This window comes from Enhydra lutris, unplaced genomic scaffold (assembly GCF_002288905.1).
Source record: "Enhydra lutris kenyoni isolate GAN:26980312 unplaced genomic scaffold, ASM228890v2 scaffoldscaffold83, whole genome shotgun sequence".
Classification (NCBI taxonomy): Eukaryota; Metazoa; Chordata; class Mammalia; order Carnivora; family Mustelidae; genus Enhydra; species Enhydra lutris.
In genome coordinates this window covers 1,089,196-1,108,594 of record NW_019154167.1, presented here as the reverse complement: position 1 = coordinate 1,108,594, position 19,399 = coordinate 1,089,196, and the positions used below count along the sequence as shown (strand labels likewise).

The 19,399-nt window shown below is 53.4% G+C and overlaps 1 protein-coding gene across 3 annotated transcripts in view; it reads right to left on the bottom strand.

Annotated features, from left to right (window-relative positions):
• Nucleotides 1-344: 344 nt before the first annotated feature.
• Nucleotides 345-19,399, bottom strand: part of LOC111161311 (TSC22 domain family member 3) — a 61,672-nt gene continuing 42,617 nt past the window's right edge. Inside the window, exons 1-3 of one of the 3 annotated variants that reach the window (XM_022524903.1) lie at nucleotides 8,757-8,806; nucleotides 3,010-3,061; nucleotides 345-1,949 (exon numbers count right to left, since the gene is read on the bottom strand). In XM_022524903.1, the coding sequence (XP_022380611.1) occupies nucleotides 1,719-1,949; nucleotides 3,010-3,061; nucleotides 8,757-8,806 (333 nt within the window). In that variant the 3' untranslated portion in view covers nucleotides 345-1,718. Of the gene's footprint in view, nucleotides 1,950-3,009; nucleotides 3,062-3,817; nucleotides 4,175-8,756; nucleotides 8,807-19,399 lie in introns of those variants that run through there. The other 2 variants (XM_022524902.1, XM_022524901.1) reach the window with 2 other exon arrangements.

Genomic DNA, 19,399 nt, shown 5'->3' with positions numbered 1-19,399 from the left:
CAAATCGGCCCCTCAAGCTGAGGTTATGTGTCATGGGGCCACCTCACCACTCACTCCAAAGCGGTCTTACGAAAGCAGGAGCAGAACACAGGGAGAGATGTGGGGTAGAGTCCCAATTTGCCTGACAGCCATGTGACTCTGCGCAAGTCACTTACACAGGCCGAGCCTCAGTCTCCTCACCCATACAGTGTGGGTATTTTGACAGGCCGGATCAAGGCAATAGGGCTGGTCTGCCACTTAGGGGGTGCTCACTAATGTTCAGGGAATCGGACAAACAGCGCCCCCGGCCACTCACTCTATTTATACTCGGATGCCAGGTTTATTTTTAGAAAAAAAAAAAAAAAAAAAAGAGCAAAGTTTATTGAAATTTCAAGCTACATTTGAAAAATCCAAATCCAAATCCAAATCCTGGAGACATAACATCAGGATAAGGTGTCGGAAAGTGGAAAGTGTTCACTGCCGCAGAACCCCCCCTCCCTCGACACAAGCTCCCTGAGCACATCACCCAGGCACCAGTTGGATCAAAGCCATCCCCTGGTCCATGCCTTGTCCCCAAGGGGACGCTAGCAAGCCAATCCTTCGGTTCACTCTAGAGTTTTCCACAAACGTTAAAGAACAAAAGTTTTTGCATGACAATGTGAAGGCCCTGGCTGGTCTTCTCTCAACCCCATTCTGTGTAGTCAGCACCAGTGAATGGTGGGTTTGGCATTTGAGAGGGGACCTCCCGTGTCTTCAGGGGACAGATGAGGCAGAGGCTGTCCCCTCCCGTGTCTTCCGGGGACAGATGGGGCAAGGGCTGAAGCGGCGAGGCATCTGTGGCCACATTCAGAGGCCAGCCCCCTCCCCGCCTCTACTCTGTAGTCTTACGTAACATAAAGGACAAACCGGACCAACTTGGTAAATGAACACAGTCAAAGGATTAGCCTGAAGAGATAAGGGACCAGTTGATACCCCAAAGCCGGTTAGGCCCTTCAGCACACAAGTGTGTGTGTGTGTGTGTGTGTACGTATACATCGCTACACTAAGATAGAGATCTAGCCCTATGGGTTTATATACGCATGTATGGCTATATAGAAATCTATGCCAACACTAACCAAACAGAACTTTGTAAGCGGTCATCCCAAAGCCGTAATCCCACACTGGGCTGTGCACAAAGCCATGCATTAGACCATATTAACCAACAGAAGGCTGACTTGGCTCAATCTCTCCTATCTGTGGCCCTGCCCTGGCCAGGCAGGGGAGAAGAGAGAGGTTGCCTCTGCTCAAAACACAAGTGGCTTCTTCATAGGAACAGTCGTTGTCAGGTGAAGCTGCTGAAGATGTCCATGGAAATGAAAAACAAAAAGCAACAACAACAAAAACAGACCCCTTATGCTTTCTGGAGTAAACTGGCGTCACATCTCACACTACATTTCTCCTTCGCCAGTTGCAGCTAAGTTGCCCAGGCCCTGGGAGCCCCCAGGGCACGGTGGCAGGAGAGGCTCACTGGCGGGGGGTGACGAGGCCCCATGCAACTCAGCCTCCAGAGACCTGCTCTTTGTCAGGGGTCTGTCACTGGAGTGGACCCAGGTGGCCATGTCCTCAGGACATCTCTTGGCACCAGCTATGCTAGGTGTAAAGTTCTCCACGTGAGATGACGCTTGGGGAACCAAAAACAAACTGGAAAGAACTAGGTAGAACAAGTTTAGTGGCTCTGCCCACCCTAAGGACAGAGCCACTTACACCGCAGAACCACCAGGGGCCTCGGGCGCCTGTGGGGTGTCGGGAACCGGCTCCTCGGGGCTCAGACGAGACTGGAACTTCTCCAGCTGCTCTGGGCTCGCCAGGGTCTTCAAGAGGGTGTTCTCGCGCTCCAGCTGGGAGTTCTTCTCCACCAGCTCTCGGATCTGCTCCTTCAGGATCTCCACCTCCTCTCTGACAGCATACATCAGATGATTCTTCACCAGATCCTGCCACCGGGAGGGAATCACAACAAAGCCGTCCACTAGCCGTCGCAGGCCCTCTGTGGCACCGTCATCCAGCCACCTGGGTGTCCCCTGGGCCACTGCACCCTGGCCTCCCCTCAGCATGCTGGTCCCCTGAAGCGCTTTGGCCACCCCCAGGAGAGCTGCACGACTGGGCCATGCCTGAGCTGGGAGCCCAGCTTTGAGCTGCACAGGATCCCCTTCTGCAAGTTTCTAGGGACTTCCAAAGCTGGCTGCTTAGAGGAGGCCTCTGTAGGTTGGCTGCTGGTGGTTAGCTCTAGCCCCACTGCCACCTAAGGTCCTGTCGCCAGTACACCACGCAGGGAGGACCTGTGGGCCACCGCATCGTCTGTCCGCTGTGTACCTCTCCCCAGGAGAGCCGAACTGCCTCTTCGGGGTGACCCAGATACAGAGCTGGGGTGGCACCTGCGGTGCAGTCTGGCGCAACAGGATGCTGGCCCCGGGGGAAGGTGCCAGGACCGGCACATCTGCTCTGGATCTGAGGACCGCGCCAGGGGCAGGGAGCTGTGTCCCTGGAGAAGCAGTTACTAAGGGCCGGATGCCCCAAGCCCCTGCAGCCCTGTAGGCTGTGCGGTGGAGTCTGACCTCTACCTGGTGAGGAGAGGGAGAAGGGGTGGGGTGCTTTGCTTCCTGTTTCCTCCTGACTCCTGACCCCAGCCCCGCTCTGCAGAGGTACTGCAGTGCGCTTGCATCCAATGAGCTCTGGCCCGCGCCAAATGCCGGCTGCAGACAAAATGCAAGTGTCTCAGCTCCCTGCCCTGCGGCCCGCCTGGGGCGAGCCAGAGCCTGCAGCAAACACCAGGAGGAAGAGAGGAGACAGTCCAGCCAGGGCAGACTGCAAATGCCCTAAAAAGGTGCCCCTCTGACGGGGGCTACCCGGGGCCTCCAAAGAGAGGGGAAGCAGGCTGTTGCCTTCTTCAGGCTCTTGGCAAACGGCTTTTGCACCCACCCCCTCAGTCCTGCCCCGAGTTACATAAGCAGCAGCTAGGTCCGGGGATGGGAATGACGCAGGGATGCCACTCACCATGGCCTGCTCGATCTTGTTGTCTATGGCCACCACGCTGGCTCCAGAGGCACTGCCGAGACAAAAAGCAAAGCGACCGCGTTACCCACTTGGTTTCACTCTGAGCACCTGGCAGCTGTGACCAAAGTCCTCCATCTGCCCCGGTTCTTCCTCTCTCCCGCCTCCCTGCCTCCCTGGCCCGGAGTCCCGGGCACTTTGTCCCCTAGGACCCCGGGGGAAGCGGCACCTCTCCAACCCGGCTGGCTCCCCGCCGCAGCCGCCCAGAGCTCCGCGTGGAGCCGCGCGCGGGTCCCGGGGCGCACGGGCGAACGGGGCCTGCTTGGCCGGCCGGAGCGACAGGCAAACAATGGGGGCGCGCGGCGCAGGGAGGCCCCCCCATCCCCGCTGGCGGCCCATTCCGGCGCCGGCCCAGAAGGGTCCCAGGCGGACCTACCGCGCCCCGAAGCTAGCTAGGAATTCCTTCTCGGCTCGGAAGCTTCCGGCCTGCTCCCCGGCGGCGCAAGGCGCGCGGCCAGTCCCCTGCCCAGCCCTGCCCAGCCCGGCCCCGCCGCCCCTCTGCCTGCCGCTGCCTCTGCCTCGGGCTGCGGCAGCTCCTTCTCAAGGCGCAGCGGCCGCAGGGACGCTCCGACGGCGGCTCCCAGCGCGGCGGTGACCCCCCCCCCCCTTGCGTCCCCTACCCCCGCCCCTTCCCAGGATGCTGCACCGCAGGGAACGGGTATCGGCGGCGCACGTCTCGCTCGGAGATCCCGCTCGCAGCCCAGCCCCCGCCAGCGCCTCGGCTCCGGGGGAGCCGTGGCCAGTGGTTTACCTGTTATCCAGCTTAACGGAAACCACATCCCCTCCAAGCAGGGAAGAGAAGAAGGAGATGTTGAAATTGTGCAGCTGATAGACCGCCACCTCCATGGGGGTCTGATACATTTCGGCATTCATGGCTCGGGCGGCTGCGGAGCTCTGGCCGGGCTGAGCGGGCTGGGCGGGCTGGGCGGGCTGGGCGGCTGCCGGCTGCGGGCGCGCTGCACGGGGCTGGGCTCTGCGAGGCGAGCCTGAGGACTACGTGGGGGGCGAAGGCTGCCGATCGGAACCGAAGCCAGGCAGACGCTTCAGAGTTGAAGGGAAGTGACTCGAGGGGTGTCACCTAGTGTGTCACAAACTCCACAGCCGCCAGTCCAACCCAGAGTCGGAGATATTTCGGAGCCTGCTTCTTTATATAGGAGGAGCCGGCTGCGTCACATGGCGTCAGGGGCCATGCAAATGAGTCCTGTACCGGGCTTTGCGGTCCAGTTAAACCACATCCCCTCCCTGAACCTTAGGCTAGGACTGTAAACAGTTCAGCACTTTCCTGTGCCAACTGGCATCTCCAAAGAGGGCTCTGGAGATTGGTAAAAACCAAACTGGAACGGATTCTTCTAGAAGTAAGTACGGGTGCCCTAACCAGAGCAGAGAACGTTCAGTAAAGGGGGGCACTGGTTTTCAAAGCTCTTCTTCAGGTGTCAGCCGGCATACCCCCCGATGGCTTTGCAATGCCAACTGCACACCATACGCCCTGGATACCCACCCGCACCGTCAGGAGGCTCACCTCCTTCTCGCAGCCTGCCTTCTCAGCCTTCTCTTCTGCAAACATACTTTGTCTCCTGCACGTCCCATCACCCAGCCAGCTGGTCCGCTGGTGTGCCCCCAAACCCAGAAACTATGCACTGACCCCCTCCTTTGGATGTACCCGTCTGTATGCTGACACATGCATACATCTGTGACATGGCCGGGACAAGAGAGTGTCCCAAGAACTCAGATGAGTGGGAAACATGTACAAGGGGGAAGCTGGGGGCCAGGTGGGAGACAGAGGAGGTGGGGGGAGCAGCAGGGAATGAGTGCTGGAATGACCACAAGACACCAGCTCCCTTTCCTTTAGTCTCCACACCCTACTCTGCAGAGAAAATACATTGAAGATTATCCCGAATTTCATGTCCGTATTGTTAAAAACAAGATCTTGTCACTTTCCTATACAGAGCAAATGAAAACAAAACTACAAAACAAGGCCACTTACAAATCATCCCAGGAAAACATTTCCTTGGTGAAGGGTCCAGCCATTGGTAGGGTTAAGAGGCTACTTCAGGAGCACACCGATTCCGGGTTACAAGGAAAATGAGGTGATTGTGGCCTACTCAGAGTTACGTATGTTTCCATCAAAATACATTTTACTTCTTTTCAGCCTGGAGCTTAAAAAATAAAAGGCGGCAGAGGCTTGAGGTGCTTTGCTCCTACTCGGTCCTAAGTGAGGCCACCTGGTGGACAGAGGCGGCATTGCAGCCAGAGGGAGCGGCGCAGCCTGAAGAAGGGACAGGTGATGATGCAACCGCAAGTATTATTTACACCAACTCAGGGCCATAAGGAGAACATTGGGTTCCACCACACATACAATAGTCTGGATGAAGCTAGGGCCAGTGCCCATGAATCAGTCTGTGATTCAGGCTGTGGTCCAAAGAAATTCCCTCATGCAATCATGCTACTGGAAAAGTACTAGGACCTCTTATCAGCAAAGAAGGTAATTGTTATTTGCCTCAGGATATTTCTCCTAACCAGGTGCCTGGCACCGACACCCTGGCCGAGGCCCCAGTTAGGCCCAGTCTTAAGGCCTTGCTTTTCTCCAGGCCGCCAGTGCACTTATGCCAAGGAACAGCCCATATGGGCCACCATGATGCGGGGCTCCCACTGGGTCACACAGGTGGTAACAAATGCACGGGGCCAATCTCTGGGCAAAGCCAAGCAAACCTATCTCAGCAGCCCAGGCTGGTGTTTTTCTTCACCCTTGGTGAGGTAGGAGACCCTCCCAATCTCAGGATATTATGTTGCCTTTGGGTCACAAGTTTTCCCAACAAGGTGTTTATTTGCACACAGCTGTGTGTAGTAGGCAGAACAAAGGGCAGACTCTATTTATAGGTCATCAAGAACATTAGCTGAGGGGGGAAAAAAAGCTTTCTTAAATCAGCAGCTTAATTGATACTGGAATTCCCTGATAAAGTAATCTGCCCTCTGTGCCACACAGAGCTTTCTTGGCCCCGGGAAGAGTCTCTCAGACTTGCCACTGGCTTGTAAATCTGTCTTAAACTAACTATTGCTCCCCACCCCCAAGATTCCAAGGGAGATGATGAAAAGAAAAAGAGGGAGATGAATAAGCTGGGTTGGTGGAAGAAAAACCACCCCCCAGGGAGACAAGGCGTAGGACAAAAGAAAACATAGCTCCTTCCAGGGGGACTCCCTTATATGGAGGCAAGGGCAGAGAAATCAAGGTAGTTTGGGAAGGAAAAGGAAAAGAAGTCAAGTTTGCAAGCAAGGCTGTGTTTGAATTGTAACTTAATGATACTTCAATTCCAAATAAGTGTATGAAGGAGCACCTGGGTGGTTTGGTCGGTTAAACTTGTGACTCTTGGTTTCAGCTCAGGTCCTGATCCCAGGGTCGTGACACTGAGCTCCACGTAGAGCCTCACGGGCTCCATTGCCCTAAGTGCAGAGTCTGCCGGAGCTTCTCTCCCTCCTCCTCTGTCCCCCCACCCATTCATGTATGCACACACTCTCTCTAAAAATAAATAAAATATTTTTTCTAAAAAAAAGCTGAGTTTGAGAGCCACTGACAGTCATGGCTACCAGTAAGTGAGCGTCAGCTATAGACCAGACATTTGTGCCAGCCACAGCACAAAGCCTGTGGTGTAGGCACCGTCACCATCATTTTACAGATGAAGAAACCAAGGGTCTGAGAGGCTACCTTGCCCAAGGAAGCACAGCTAATACATTATAGAGCTGGGACTCCAATCCAGAGACCAAGTTTGTTCCTACCACACTTAGTAGTGGGGTAGGGGTTAGGCGTGTTGATTAAGTAAATTAATGCAGTGGGGGGGCTGGGTTGGAGGTGCTGGAAAGGTGGTGAGGAGTAAGCAAGGATGAAGGGCAGGACAAGTGGTCCAGAGGGCGGTTCTAAGTTGGGTCAGCACAGCCAGCTTTTCTGACACTCGTGGCAGGGGAGAGCAGCATCGGGGACCAGAAGCATATCCAAAGTGTCTGAGTGAACCTTATAGGGGGGCTAGGCTCACCCACATCATTTCAAAAGGCAGCCCCACAGTCCTCAAAGAAAGCTCGCTCTGTCTAGGAAATAGGCGCTATTAATCCAACCGGGTGGCTCTCACAATGGAAATATGTAGCCCTGGGGTAGACGAGATCCCAAATAAGGGAAGTAGTCTGAGAATAATAATCATAGTCCAGTCAAACCTCCTGTTCCTAGGGCTCCACTAACTGGCATCCTTAATCCCTCCCCCCGTACCCCGCGTATTCCTGCTGTGTTCAGCATTTAGGAGAATGAAGCAACCGCAAGAAAACAAGCTCCTTTCGGGGATGTAGTTTTAAAACACAGCTTCGGCAAGGGATGTCCCAGGTTCAGCCCACACTCAGTCGATCTCTCATTCTCTCTACACCTCAAGTTTGCCAGCCGCCAGCAAAGCGAGACGTGATCACCTTGAAGCCTTAGGATCCACCATTAGCAAACGAAATGATGGCTGGATCCCAGAGCTCGCTAAGGTAAGACAATGCACCTAGAAGTCCCTGTAGAGGGATTTTTCAAACAAGGGCTGGGAGGAGGGGGAGAGAGGAAGAAGGAGGAGGAGGAATCTGAAAGGTTTTCTGCTTAACCCCTGGCACACTAGAAAATTCCTCTGCCCAGAAAATCTGCGCCAAACCTTGCAGCAAGCGAGTGCGAGTTAGTGCTGTACAAGATATCTATGTTCTGATCTAACTTTTGTGAGTGAAGTGCGGATCCACGGGGCTCTCTGTGTCCCTATGTCCTGTGGAGGTGAGCCCCATGCAGGAAACAGTGGGCTAGGGATTCGACAGCCCAGCAGCCCTGTGTGAATGCTTCGTGATTGCCTCTCTTCCACCCTACACCCAACATCCTGGGCTGGACCCAGAGCCAGCCCAGCCACAGCACCCAGGGCTGACGAGCCAGGTTGTTCGCTGGCCCTCAGGTCTGGCCCTCCGGCCACGGGATGCTGCAATGAAACAGACACGGCCACCACACCCTCTCTCAGGGGCGACCTCCTAGATGCAGGTGGCCATCACGAGGACAGGGCCACCTTCTTCCGTTTTAGGAGGACCTGGACGCGGACTTGTTTGAGCTGGAAGAAGTGTCTCAGCATTCTTACAGGTCTGGTCTGTTCCCGCTCAAAAAGCCAGACTCTCTAGGACAAGAGTGCTTCCTACTCGGGGTTCCCACGGGACGGCGGGACAGAGACTGGGCAGTCTGGGCAGCAGAACTCGTGGGCCCGATCTCAGCACCCCATTGAGAGGTGGGGAGCAGACTAGGGGTGGGTGCATGCGGTAGGGCTGGGGGGTGGCGGTGAGGGAGAACATCTCACTTCCCTTTTTGTCACACTTGAAGCATTGTGTACCACGCAGCCCAAAGGAAACTCTTTATAGGCAAGTCTTCCTTATTTTCTACGGGGAATGTTCCGCCCAAAGATTTTGCCGACGTTGCCAGCGAAACATAGGGTCTTGTGTCAGGAGAAGCGGAAAAAGACACGGTGTGAGAGGTGCAGGACAAGCCACAAAGCAAACACAGGGGTAGGAGCTGGAAGAGGACATCAAAAAGGGTATTAAGCACTGGAGCGTTAGCACAGTTAATGGGACGGCTGAAAACAGCCCTCCCCACTGACTCCTCCACCCCGGCCCCCTTCCGGCTGAAGCTCTGTCTACCTCTAATTACTTACTTGTCCCTTTTTCTGAAGAGGCTGGGGGAATAAGGAGGCTGAAATGCCATCGCTTAATTTGTCCTTGCTTCTGTCTTATCTTCTCTCTTCCCCTCTGGTTCCCCTCCAGTGTGGAAGACCAGAGACAGGAAGGCCACTGCCACTTACATCGTTACTCTGGCTTCATGGAAAATCCCCAAAGTCCAGAAGGAGGGAAGCAAGAAGGAAAGACGGTGACAGAGAAAGTGCCTTGTCCTCTGTGGGTCATGTGAACTGCCCCGCATGGCCAAGGCCCAGAACCCCTGACTCTGGGGGGCAGGAAAATGGAGAGGAGGATGTGGACACAGATGCGGAAGGCGATGGTGGGAGGGACCCCGAGGAGAACCCCCATGGAGACGGCCGCTGTCTTGGAGAAGCAGCTCCAACAACCGATTTGGGCCAAACCCTGACACCAAATGACGACAGGAGCAATGAATCGTGCCTTTCAGCTCTCTCGCCGACAGGGTCCCATGTGAGCCTTCACAAACAATCTCCGAGTGATGCAAGGGATGACAGGCAGAACCAAACCCCATTCTGACAGGGCAGTCCGTCCCCTCCCCCTCATTCAGAGAGGTTCAAAAGTGCTCTTGTCCCAACCATCTTTGTCACCCCAGCTTTGGTGGCGAACCGTGAAGGGGAGGCCGTTTGTCCTGGTGTCTCAGCGAGACTGGAAGTCTTGGCAACATGACCCATGAATGCTGTTTAGTTCAGTGGCTCTTAAATCTCATGAACCTTGTGTCAGTATTTATGCCTGTCTCCCTTCGCCTTATGCCTTGCAACTGGGAAAGTTCACCTCCAGACTTTTTCCAAGCTCACTTCTCATTTTCCACCCTCCCCACTACCCAGCTTCTGGCCAGAAACAGATATTCCTGAAGAAGAGACTGCAAAATTCACCTTGGTGAATGGGATCGCCTCCTCCTCCTCCTGCCTCTCTACATCGCCCTGATCATTCACGTTGGTTCAACTCGATTCAGTTCAAGATTGACTGAATGCCTATTCAAAGTGCAAGGCCCGTTTCGGGGAAATTGAACCAAGCAAACAAACCAACTGGTAGTACAAGTAAAAAAATTGTGCTTCCTTCCAGAATATTCAGGGTTTGACCTCAGTGAAATATTTGCTTCGGGGGGAAAAAGCCCAGGGCTTGGGGAGGGGGGAGGGGAAGGGTAGCTCGGGGTTCGGGATGGTGGCACCTCTGCCATCCCTGGGCATCCCGTCATCCCTCAGAATTGGCTCTGCTTTTTATCTCCCTACCCTGGCCTTTGGCCCGTGCTCATCTCGATGGGGATAACACAGAAGCCACAAAGCTTGGAGTTTCTATGGAGTTCTGTGGGACCGGAGACTCCTCTGACATTGTGGCCCACAGGCTGTCTCCCTCTGATCCTCTTCCTAAACGCTCAGGGTTTGTGAACTGAGGGGTTTGTAAACCTTGTTTGTAAACAAAGCATAGATCTTCACTCTCTGAGAGGGATGTCCGTGTTTCGGGTGGGGGTCACCTCTACCTGCCAGCCTCTCGGCCTTCCTTCCTTGGCTGGCTCCTCCTGGTCTTAACCTTCGTTCCACTTCACCCTCCCAGACTTGCACCATCTTCAGGCAGGCCAATGGCCTCCCCTGGCCCAAGAACGGTCATGTTCCCACCCTCTGGGAATCCCAGCCCATGGCAGCAGCCTGCCCAGGGGCAGGGAGAGCACACCGCAAGAACATGGCCACTTTTCCTGTGTGCACCAGCCCTCCACCAGCCCAGCTGAGCCAGGGAGAACTGGCAGGGCCTCTCCGCATCCCTTCTGCTCTGTGGAGCAGCCCCAAGAGCTAAAATTCCAAGCCATTTTTTTCCCCTGGCAGTTGCCAGGGTTACTTCGAGTGGTATGTGAAGGACTTGGGGCTATTGGCAATGCTTAGAAGACAAGAACCAGGAGGATCTTGTTGGGGCTGTGGGGCCAGCAGACAAGAGGCCCATGAAGAGGCCAAGGTGGAGCACCCGGCTCCACTGCGGGCCCTGCTAGAGAATGGGTGACCTTTGTAGTGGTACAGGTTTCCTGGGGAACAACAGGGCAGTAATAATGCCAGCCTCTTTAGGAGCTTGGGCTCATTATAAGCCTCCCTGGCCTCTCGGAATTGTATGCCCCAGGCCCTCGCTTACCTCACAGCAGAGCTATTCACCAAGGGCTCACTTGAGGTAGCTCCTTGATCCTCTGTGGTGGGCCTCTCTGACTGGCCAAGAGGGGCTCTGCTGATTGCAAAGGGCCTCCCGCTCTCCAGCCACCTCTCACCCCCATCCCGGAGCTTCCTGGGTGGAAAGAAGGCAGCCTAGCTGGGGTGAGGGCAGGGGCGGGAGGACACAGGGGACACACTACTGGGCCGAACAGAAAAGAAGAAGAGACACCAGGCAAGCTCCTCCCTGGGCAGCCTCCCCCGCCACCGCCCCCAGCCATGGGAACAGTGTCAGGGAACTCAGAGGATTCTTGGGAGCATCCAGGAAAGCCTCCTGCCCTGGTCTGAGAGTAGCTGACAAGGAATACACACACCTCCTCGGGAGGAAAGAGAAGCACAGGCGCACACACACGTATATGCAAACTTTCTCAGCTTCTCACCATGTCCCGTTCACAGACAGGCGGGAGCAGAGCATCTTGCCTATCCTCCCTCTTTGCCTCCCTGTCTCCACGTCTCTCTCACTGTTGCCAGCTTCTTCCTGACCAGAAAGAAGTAGAAAGGCAACAGGACATGGCAAGATGGCAAGGCAGGACACTCTAGACCAAGCCAGAGGATAAAAGACATAGCCCTGGTTCTCTCCGCCATCCAGAGCTGGCCATACAAGAGGCAGGCGTCATAGGTGGGGGGTGGGGGACGAGTTCCAGCCTCACACTGCACACCAGGAACAGGAAGCCCTGGTGCCGCTGGGCCCACGGGTTTCACAGATGTCAGTCACACATGAAAATAAAAGAGAAATAAAAAAAATCAAGCACTACGTGTATACAAGCATATGAGCACCTAAGAAATGGCTCTCGTGGGCTCCCCAGGAGGGCAGTTTTAACTAGAGCCAGCCCTGGCCTAGATGCCTTGTAGGACTGGCTACCCGGGAAGTGGGATTTGAAGGGCACTGAGAAAAAGTCCTCTCAGTACAAGCTGTTTGCCTGGCTGGACTACTGTAGTGCCTACAAACGTCACCGTCCTAGTTAGACTCCTGAGTGTTCTAACGATCATCCCGGAACCTCTTTATAATTTGAGGAATTAGGAACGTTTTTTCCCCTCCATGCCAAAGTCCTAGGAAAAGGCCACTGTCTGCCACTATCACTAACACTCAAGGAGGAACTCAATTTTCATATTACTTTCAACAGAGTGGTCAGTGGTCAGACCAGCACCAGAAGGCCAGTGGGCACACAGCAGGGAGACCTTGCTGGTGGGTTTCAGAGGGAAAGAAATGGGTCCCCATGAGGTTCTCAACATCAGGATCGCCTGGGGCAGCTTGTGAAGAATCTGGATGTCCTGGGCTCCAGCCCTGGAACACCCAGTGGGAAGCTGTGTGGCGTGGGGAGGGTGTTTTCAGATGGGTTGGAAGCAGCTCTTCTGTCCCTGGTCCCTGGAACTGCTTTTGGGAACCACTGGCCTAAAGGTGACAGCTAAGACAGGGTCTACCCAAAGAGTCCCCAGAGTGTCAGGGTCACCAAGACCTACTTTGGGTGATACACCGTGATGGGGTTCGGCATATTCCAGGCCGCATGTCTGTTGGCCTTTCACTCCTGAAAACTTGATCAGAACACAGATGAGGGCTGCTAGGCTAACCCGAACGTGCTCTGATTTGTAAACCAATCTCTGGTAAATTCTGTCTGTGAGGAGGAACAGATTGCTTCTGAGACCCTTCACGGCTGTTGGTGGGAACTGTGAGCCTCAGAGGCTGGGGTGCGGAGGGTGGGCATCCCAGGGCGGGGAGAAGAACCCCGGGGAGAAGGAGAGAAGAGGGAAGGGCTGATGTTTCTCCAACAGCACAGTTCGGTCAATTAGCCCCGCCCTGCCCCCCCTCTACAAAAGCCAGCTCTCTGCCTGCCTTGTGGTTGTCACCACTAGGTCAAATGTGGGTCCATTCGTTCCCAGGTTGGCTGGAGGAGTGTGACTCATCGCCCCCCTCAGGAGCCTGCTGGGGCTGACTACAGAGTCACCGGGATCTCTGCAAACATGCTCATCCCCACCCTGATCCCAACCTCAGCTCCCCTGCCCCTGCCGTCCTCACCCCTCCTATGGCTTTCGAGCTCCTCCCTGGCAAGAAGGCTGCCCTCACTGCCCGCTGACTCCCCTCTCCCAAGGGAGGGCAGAAGGGGAATTCGATGCTCTCTGCAGCACGCATCTGGCCTGTGTTTTGGTATTTTATTTTATTTTTATGTTTCATTTACACTGCCTGCTAGGTTTGGGGCTTAAATAAACAAAGGCCTGGACTTCCTGGTCCCGGTCAGCAACGGAATGACCCTTTTAACCTCTTCTCTTGCTCCTTGAGATGGGCAGGGCAGGGGGGTGGGGTTGGAAGAGAAAGATATTTTGGGTCCAAAGCCTGGAAATGCTTAGTGCCAGTTTAAAATACCACCCCCACCCCGGCCCTTCTCGACAACATGAATGTTCAGTCCCGAAGCCACCTTACCAAGTACAGACCTGTTTTTAAAGGCCACGGCAGCAATGTTAAGGGTAAAGCACAAAAATGGAAAATTCAGAGTATTTGTATTGATTTTGGGGGGAAAAAATAATCTACCTTCGGACGTCTCTGTACCACCAAGCCAAGACAGAAGGGCCCAGGTCTTTGTGGGCGGAGCAGCTCTACGCACCCGTGGACTGGGCAGAGTGCGGCGGGCCTGCCTGAGGAAAGGCTCCCTGCCAAAGCTCATACACCTTAAAAAATAAGAGGAACACTGGCCCCTATGTCCTGGGCTAGAGCTCTCACAGCAAAGTAACGAATCCTGGTCAACAGTTCTGACATCCTGTTATTTGCTAAAACTAATAATACTGTGAAGTTTGTTGACAAACTTGCAGAAGAGCTAAAGTAAATATGGAAACTGAGGAATGGCCAAGTATGGACGATTACTAGCTCAGCAGCTGAGAAGGGAGTTTTGCAGGAGAGTCCTTGGGCATCTTGGGGCACTGGGGCCCAAGCACGGTTGGGAGATAATCTGGAGGCATCGGTGACATCACCGGGTGATTTCTTTACAACAGTAGGCTGCTGCGATAATGGGCTTGGCCCATGGAGTTGGCTCCTGAGCGCTTAGATGGAGAATAATGGTAAGAACTGAGAGGGACTGCCCTAGTGCACACGCCAGGGGAGGTGCTCTTCGAGAAACATAGCTTTAGCACCCATTTGAAATGAACTTGGTCAAGCAGGAAAAAACTACATCAGGAGGCCAGAGCTTTTTCCACCTGGGCCACTAGCCAGCTGGCAGAGTTCTCAGGAGCTCTAACCCCGGCACCTCCCCCCCCCGCCCTGCTGCCAGCTCCTTATTCATGAAATGGGCGTGATGCTTCCCTCCCTAACATATATGCCACACAAGGTGGCTATGTGGACAGACATCCCGAAGTCTGGAACCAGAGACAATATCATCGTATTACTTTTTGCAGACTGATGATGTCTTGACTACAATATGTACATATACTTGCTATGGTTCCAGACTTGGTGGACATCCTGTAGGTGGCACAGCTGTGTTCTTTGGGAAGTAAGAAGGGCCATGTGAATGTGACATGCTCCATGATGAGTAAGGGTCCCGGTCCCCAAACACTGCTGGCACAACGGCTCACTGGGTGAGCAGCCCTATCAATGCTATTTCCAAGTCTGGCATTTCGAACTTTTTGTTTGGTTGCAAGTTTTGTTTCCACAGTGTCACAAGTCACTGGTACTACTTATGGGGATGGGGATAGCGTGAGGGACTGATGTGAAAGCAGAATCAACACTTAAATTCAGCCTCTTGGGGCACCTGAGGGGCTCAGTCTGTTAAGCATCTGCCTTTGGCTGGGGCCATGATCCCAGTGTCCTGGGATCCAGTTCCACATCAGGCTCCCTGCTCAGTAGAGAGTCTGCTTCTCTCTCTGCCTCTCCCCTATCCCCCGCTCGTGCACTCTCTCTCTCTTTCTATCTCAAACAAATAAATAAAATATAAAAAAATAAATTCATTCTCTTGAAGGTCTTTAGCCATCCGTCCCTGTACTCAGGACGTGTAACTTGCAGAACATTCTGGCCTCGAGGGCCTCTTTGATGGCACAAGCACAGTTAGTAATCAGCAGGACCTCTAGTCTTTCAAGCGGGACTGAAAGCACAGCCAGATAAGATCATGACCGGAAGTGGGCAATGCACAAGTTCCCCAGTGAGCATGGATTGGCTTCCTAGACTAGAATACGAGCTCTGCGGGTATAGGGGCTTATCTTATTCACCACTGTACCCCCATAGTCTGAACCCGTGCCTGCCACACAGTCTCAATATGGTAAATATGTGCTTAATAAATAAGTAAAAGGTTTGGGCAAGGGTTAGAACTTTGCCAACAGGGAGGACGGGGAACCCTCTTGCATTGTTGGTGGGAATGCAAATGGGAGCAGCCACTCTGGAAAACAGTATGGAGGTTCCTCAAAAAGTTAAAAATAGAGCTACCTTATGACCCAGCAATTACAATGCTAGGATACAAATGTAGTGATCCGAAGGGGCACCTGCACCCAAATGTTTATAAGCAGCAATGTCCACAAGAGCCAAACTGTGGAAAGAAATGAGATGTCCATCAACAGATGAATGGATAAAGAAGATGTGGTATATATACAAGGGAATACTATGCAGCCATCAAAAAATGAAATCTCGCATTTGCAACGACATGGGTGGAACTACAGGATATTATGCTAAGTGAAATAAGTCAATTAGAGAATGACAATTATCATATGATCTCACTTATGCATAGAATTTAAGAAACAAAACAGGATCATAGGGTAAGAGAGGAAAAAATACAACAAGATAAAGTCAGAGAGGGGGACAAACCATAAGAGACTCTTAACCTCAGGGAAAAAAACGAGGGTTGCTAGAGGGAAGGGGAGTGGAGGGATTGGGTAACAGGGTGATGGACATTAAGGAGGGAGCGTGATGTAATGAGCACAGGGTATTTTATAAGACTGATGAATCACTGACCTCTACCTCTGAAACCAATAATACACTATCTGTTAATTAACTGAATTTAAATTTAAAAATGAAAAAAAAATGAACTTTGATAATGGCCCCTGTGGGGAAAAACTATAAGGACAAACTCACGAATTTGCCTTCTGTAAACACTTGAATTTGGGGACAATCACTGAGAGTCATTCTGCAGTTAAAAACATGAAAAGACTAGTGAAAATCAAACATACTTGGGAAACCCAACGCAAACACAATTTAATTGAGTAAGTGGCCACTAATGACCTGGAACCAAGGCTCGACCTCTTCAATAAGAGGGATAATTCACCCGTGTGTGTGCTCCTGGTTCTCCAATAACGCTGGGCCTTTGGTCCGTTTCATCTTTAGCTGGAGGGGCTGGGTCGGCTAGGAACAGGGCACCCACAGGGAGCAGTGGAGGGTGATGAAACCTGGGAGCAGGGCAGCCAGGTCTCAGTTGGCAGCAACATCAAAGAGGGATTTGGGGCTAGCAGATCTGATTCTGAGCAAGTGACAGGCATATAACTGGAACACTGTGTGTGTGGGGGGGGGAGACCAAAAAAACCCCAAAACCCATCCTGACCAAAAACATCCCGATACCCACCAAGATAAAGCAAATTCTCACTGTTCATGTCACCATTGGGTGTGAAGGGTTGAGGATCCCTGTTAAAATGAAAAGTCTCCCTCAGAAGAAGAACTGTTCAGTTTTTCTCAGGGTAGGAACACGATGGCCTGCCTAGCATGGTCCAGATAGTGGGGGGCTCCTGGGAGACCTGCCCCAGGCTGGCTCAGTAGAGACAGGTGGGGTGATGCCTACGCAGGGGCCTCACAATGGGTCTCGGCTTGCTGGTGGCCTTGGGCTCTCGGCGGGGGGGACAGGCAAATGTGCCCACATATTCCTGGGCTTGCTGTCAAGTGACCAAAGTGCCTGAGCAGGCAGCTCTAAGAGCAGCAGAGTTTAGGAGATGGTTTTAGAGTTTTAGAGTTTAGGAGATGGTTTTCTCCTGCTCTTCTCAGGAACCAGCTCTCAAGAAGCTGTGAGGAGCAGGGCCTCACAGGGGACATTTATCTTCAGTGCTCCCATCCTGGGGATCTCGTTGGCTTGCTCAGCAAAGCCTCCCTGGGCCTACCCTCCTCAAGTTCGACTTACTCATTTATAAGTTGGCAGAGGTGACAAATGGACTCCCAGGAAGGCCCTGTGGCTGCTAAGGGGTTGCTGGGTTCCCCCTCCCCTGGGGTCATTTCTTTTTACCGAGGGCCTCCCATTAACCCAGAGGAATGAGTCCAGCGGGGGATGAGCCAGGCAGAAAGGCAAGGTGCTGGGGGAGCTCTCCTTGGTCATTTTCTGCCACTGTCCGCTGGCTCTGGCGGCAGGCACAGCCCTCACACCAGGGCTCTCCAGGGCGGCCCTCGCCCCTCAGGACACCTCTTTCTTGCTCTTGTAAAACCCTGGCAAAACCTTAGCGCTGCAACCCTGCTCTAGCGTGACCAGGTGATGGCCAACTGCCTCACACCAGGCAGAGCCGGGCCCATAGGAGGGAGGCCGGGGAGTAGGGCCAGGCAGCCCCCTACCACCCCCCGTGGCCTTGTTGTGAGGCGCTGACAGCTGGGAGAGGACCTGAAACCAGTTAGCCCAGGGCTCCCAGCCAGCAGTGTATTTTCATCTTGTTTTGACTGGGACTGTCCTCCCCTGTGTAAACACGTCCATGTCAGGGGGAAGAAAATGTAGAACGGCTTAAAATAGGTGGGTGGAATGCATCCCACCCATGAATCACCAGCGCGGGGAATGCCCTGCAGGTGGGCCTCGCTTTAAGGAAATCTGACATGGCAAAGCCTTGACTCAACAAGGGGGGGCAGCGATGGACAGCTGTTAGGTCTTGACCTATCACCGGGAGATCTCAAAGCCACATCTGGTCCAAATAAGAACAGTAGCTCCCGTGTACTGACAGCTTCGCAAGGCTCTGTGCGAAGAGCATTATACATACATTAGCCTTTGGAACCTTGTCAACAGTTGGGATCCTTGACAGGAGGGGATAGGTATCATATTATCATTAGGCCCATTCTGTGGATGAAGAAACAGAGGCCCAGGGATGTTCCATAACTTGCCCAGGGTCACCCAGCTAGTAAGCGGCAGAGGCCAATGTGAACCCCTGGTGTGTGATTCTAAAGTTTCAGGCCCTCTCGAGCTAGGCATTTTGCTTTGTTTTGAGATTTTTCAGGCTGAGCTGCCTTCTAGGCATGAAATATTCCTTCCCAGTGAACCCCCTGCATCACAGCTGCAGGGGAACTGGAAACCTTATTGGGGTCAAGATGGGGAGCCCTAGGGTGGGGGCTGGTCCTTTCCACGGATTAAAGGTTCCCCACTGCAGTCCCCTGGGAGGGGTATTACCCGCCCCCCCAGCATGTCAGGATGGGAGAGATGCACCTTTCAACTCAGGGACTGGCGGACTCTTTAAGGGCAACCACTTGACTGGTCTCAGGGAAGACCCCTCAGAAACTGCGACAAAGTCCAAATTGTTCAGACACCCGGCTGGGGAAGGGACAAAAGACTTAGTATAATCTAGTACAAGGAAAGAGCAAATGTAAACATGTATTTTGAAACAAAATGTCATGGATCTTGCTGTCCATGCAAGGCTGGCCCCCAGTGCCCAACTGTGAAGTAGGAGTCTGCCTCCAGAAACTTCCTACTTCCTTTTTCAGGTACCTTTCTCCGCCTGCCTGTCCCCTCAGGCGACCTGTGCCCTCCCACTGCTGGGATTTTCGTGGGGCCCATTACTACCATCTGGGGTGCCCTGCCCTCCCTAGCAGTGCCCACTTTAAGGGAGACTCTCAGTCTCCCCTCCCCCAAATCCAATGTACCTGGTTTGGGGACCAATCCTAGAGGACAAATCAGAGAAATGTATTTGTGTCAATGGCAGGTAATGGCCTAACAGGTTTCCCTCAGTCAGATCACAGGGGCTTTAACCCACAGATTTTGGTAAGTAGTATTTTAGGCATGGGTGTGGTGTGAGGGTGGGGAGAGAACAAGCTGTGGGGGGAGATGGCCGTGGGAAGGGGGAGATTGTCTTTCAGGGCTCTTCAAGTCTTGCCAAGTAGGCCACATGCTACTCTGACTATAGGTAAGGTTGGCTCTACAGAGAAGGATAAATACCGTGTCTTTAAACTCGTGCTGTATTCTTTCCAGAACCTGGTGGAGAGAGCACTGGAATAGTAATCAGGAGACCTGGGTCCTGGACCGGTTTTGGCCCTGGCTACCAGAACAACCTTGGAAAAGTCCTGTAACCATTCAGGGCCCCAGTTTCCCCACACATAAAATGAGAGGATTGGGGCTGCAAATTGATATTTACTCCGGTGCTTATTTGGTGAATGATACCCCTATTTAGACTGGGAGCTCCATGAAGCCATATGTCAACAGTCTGTAACAGTGTCTGGCCCATAGTAATGCTCAACAAGTGCAGTGATGGAAGGAAGGAAGGAAGGAAGGAAGGAAGGA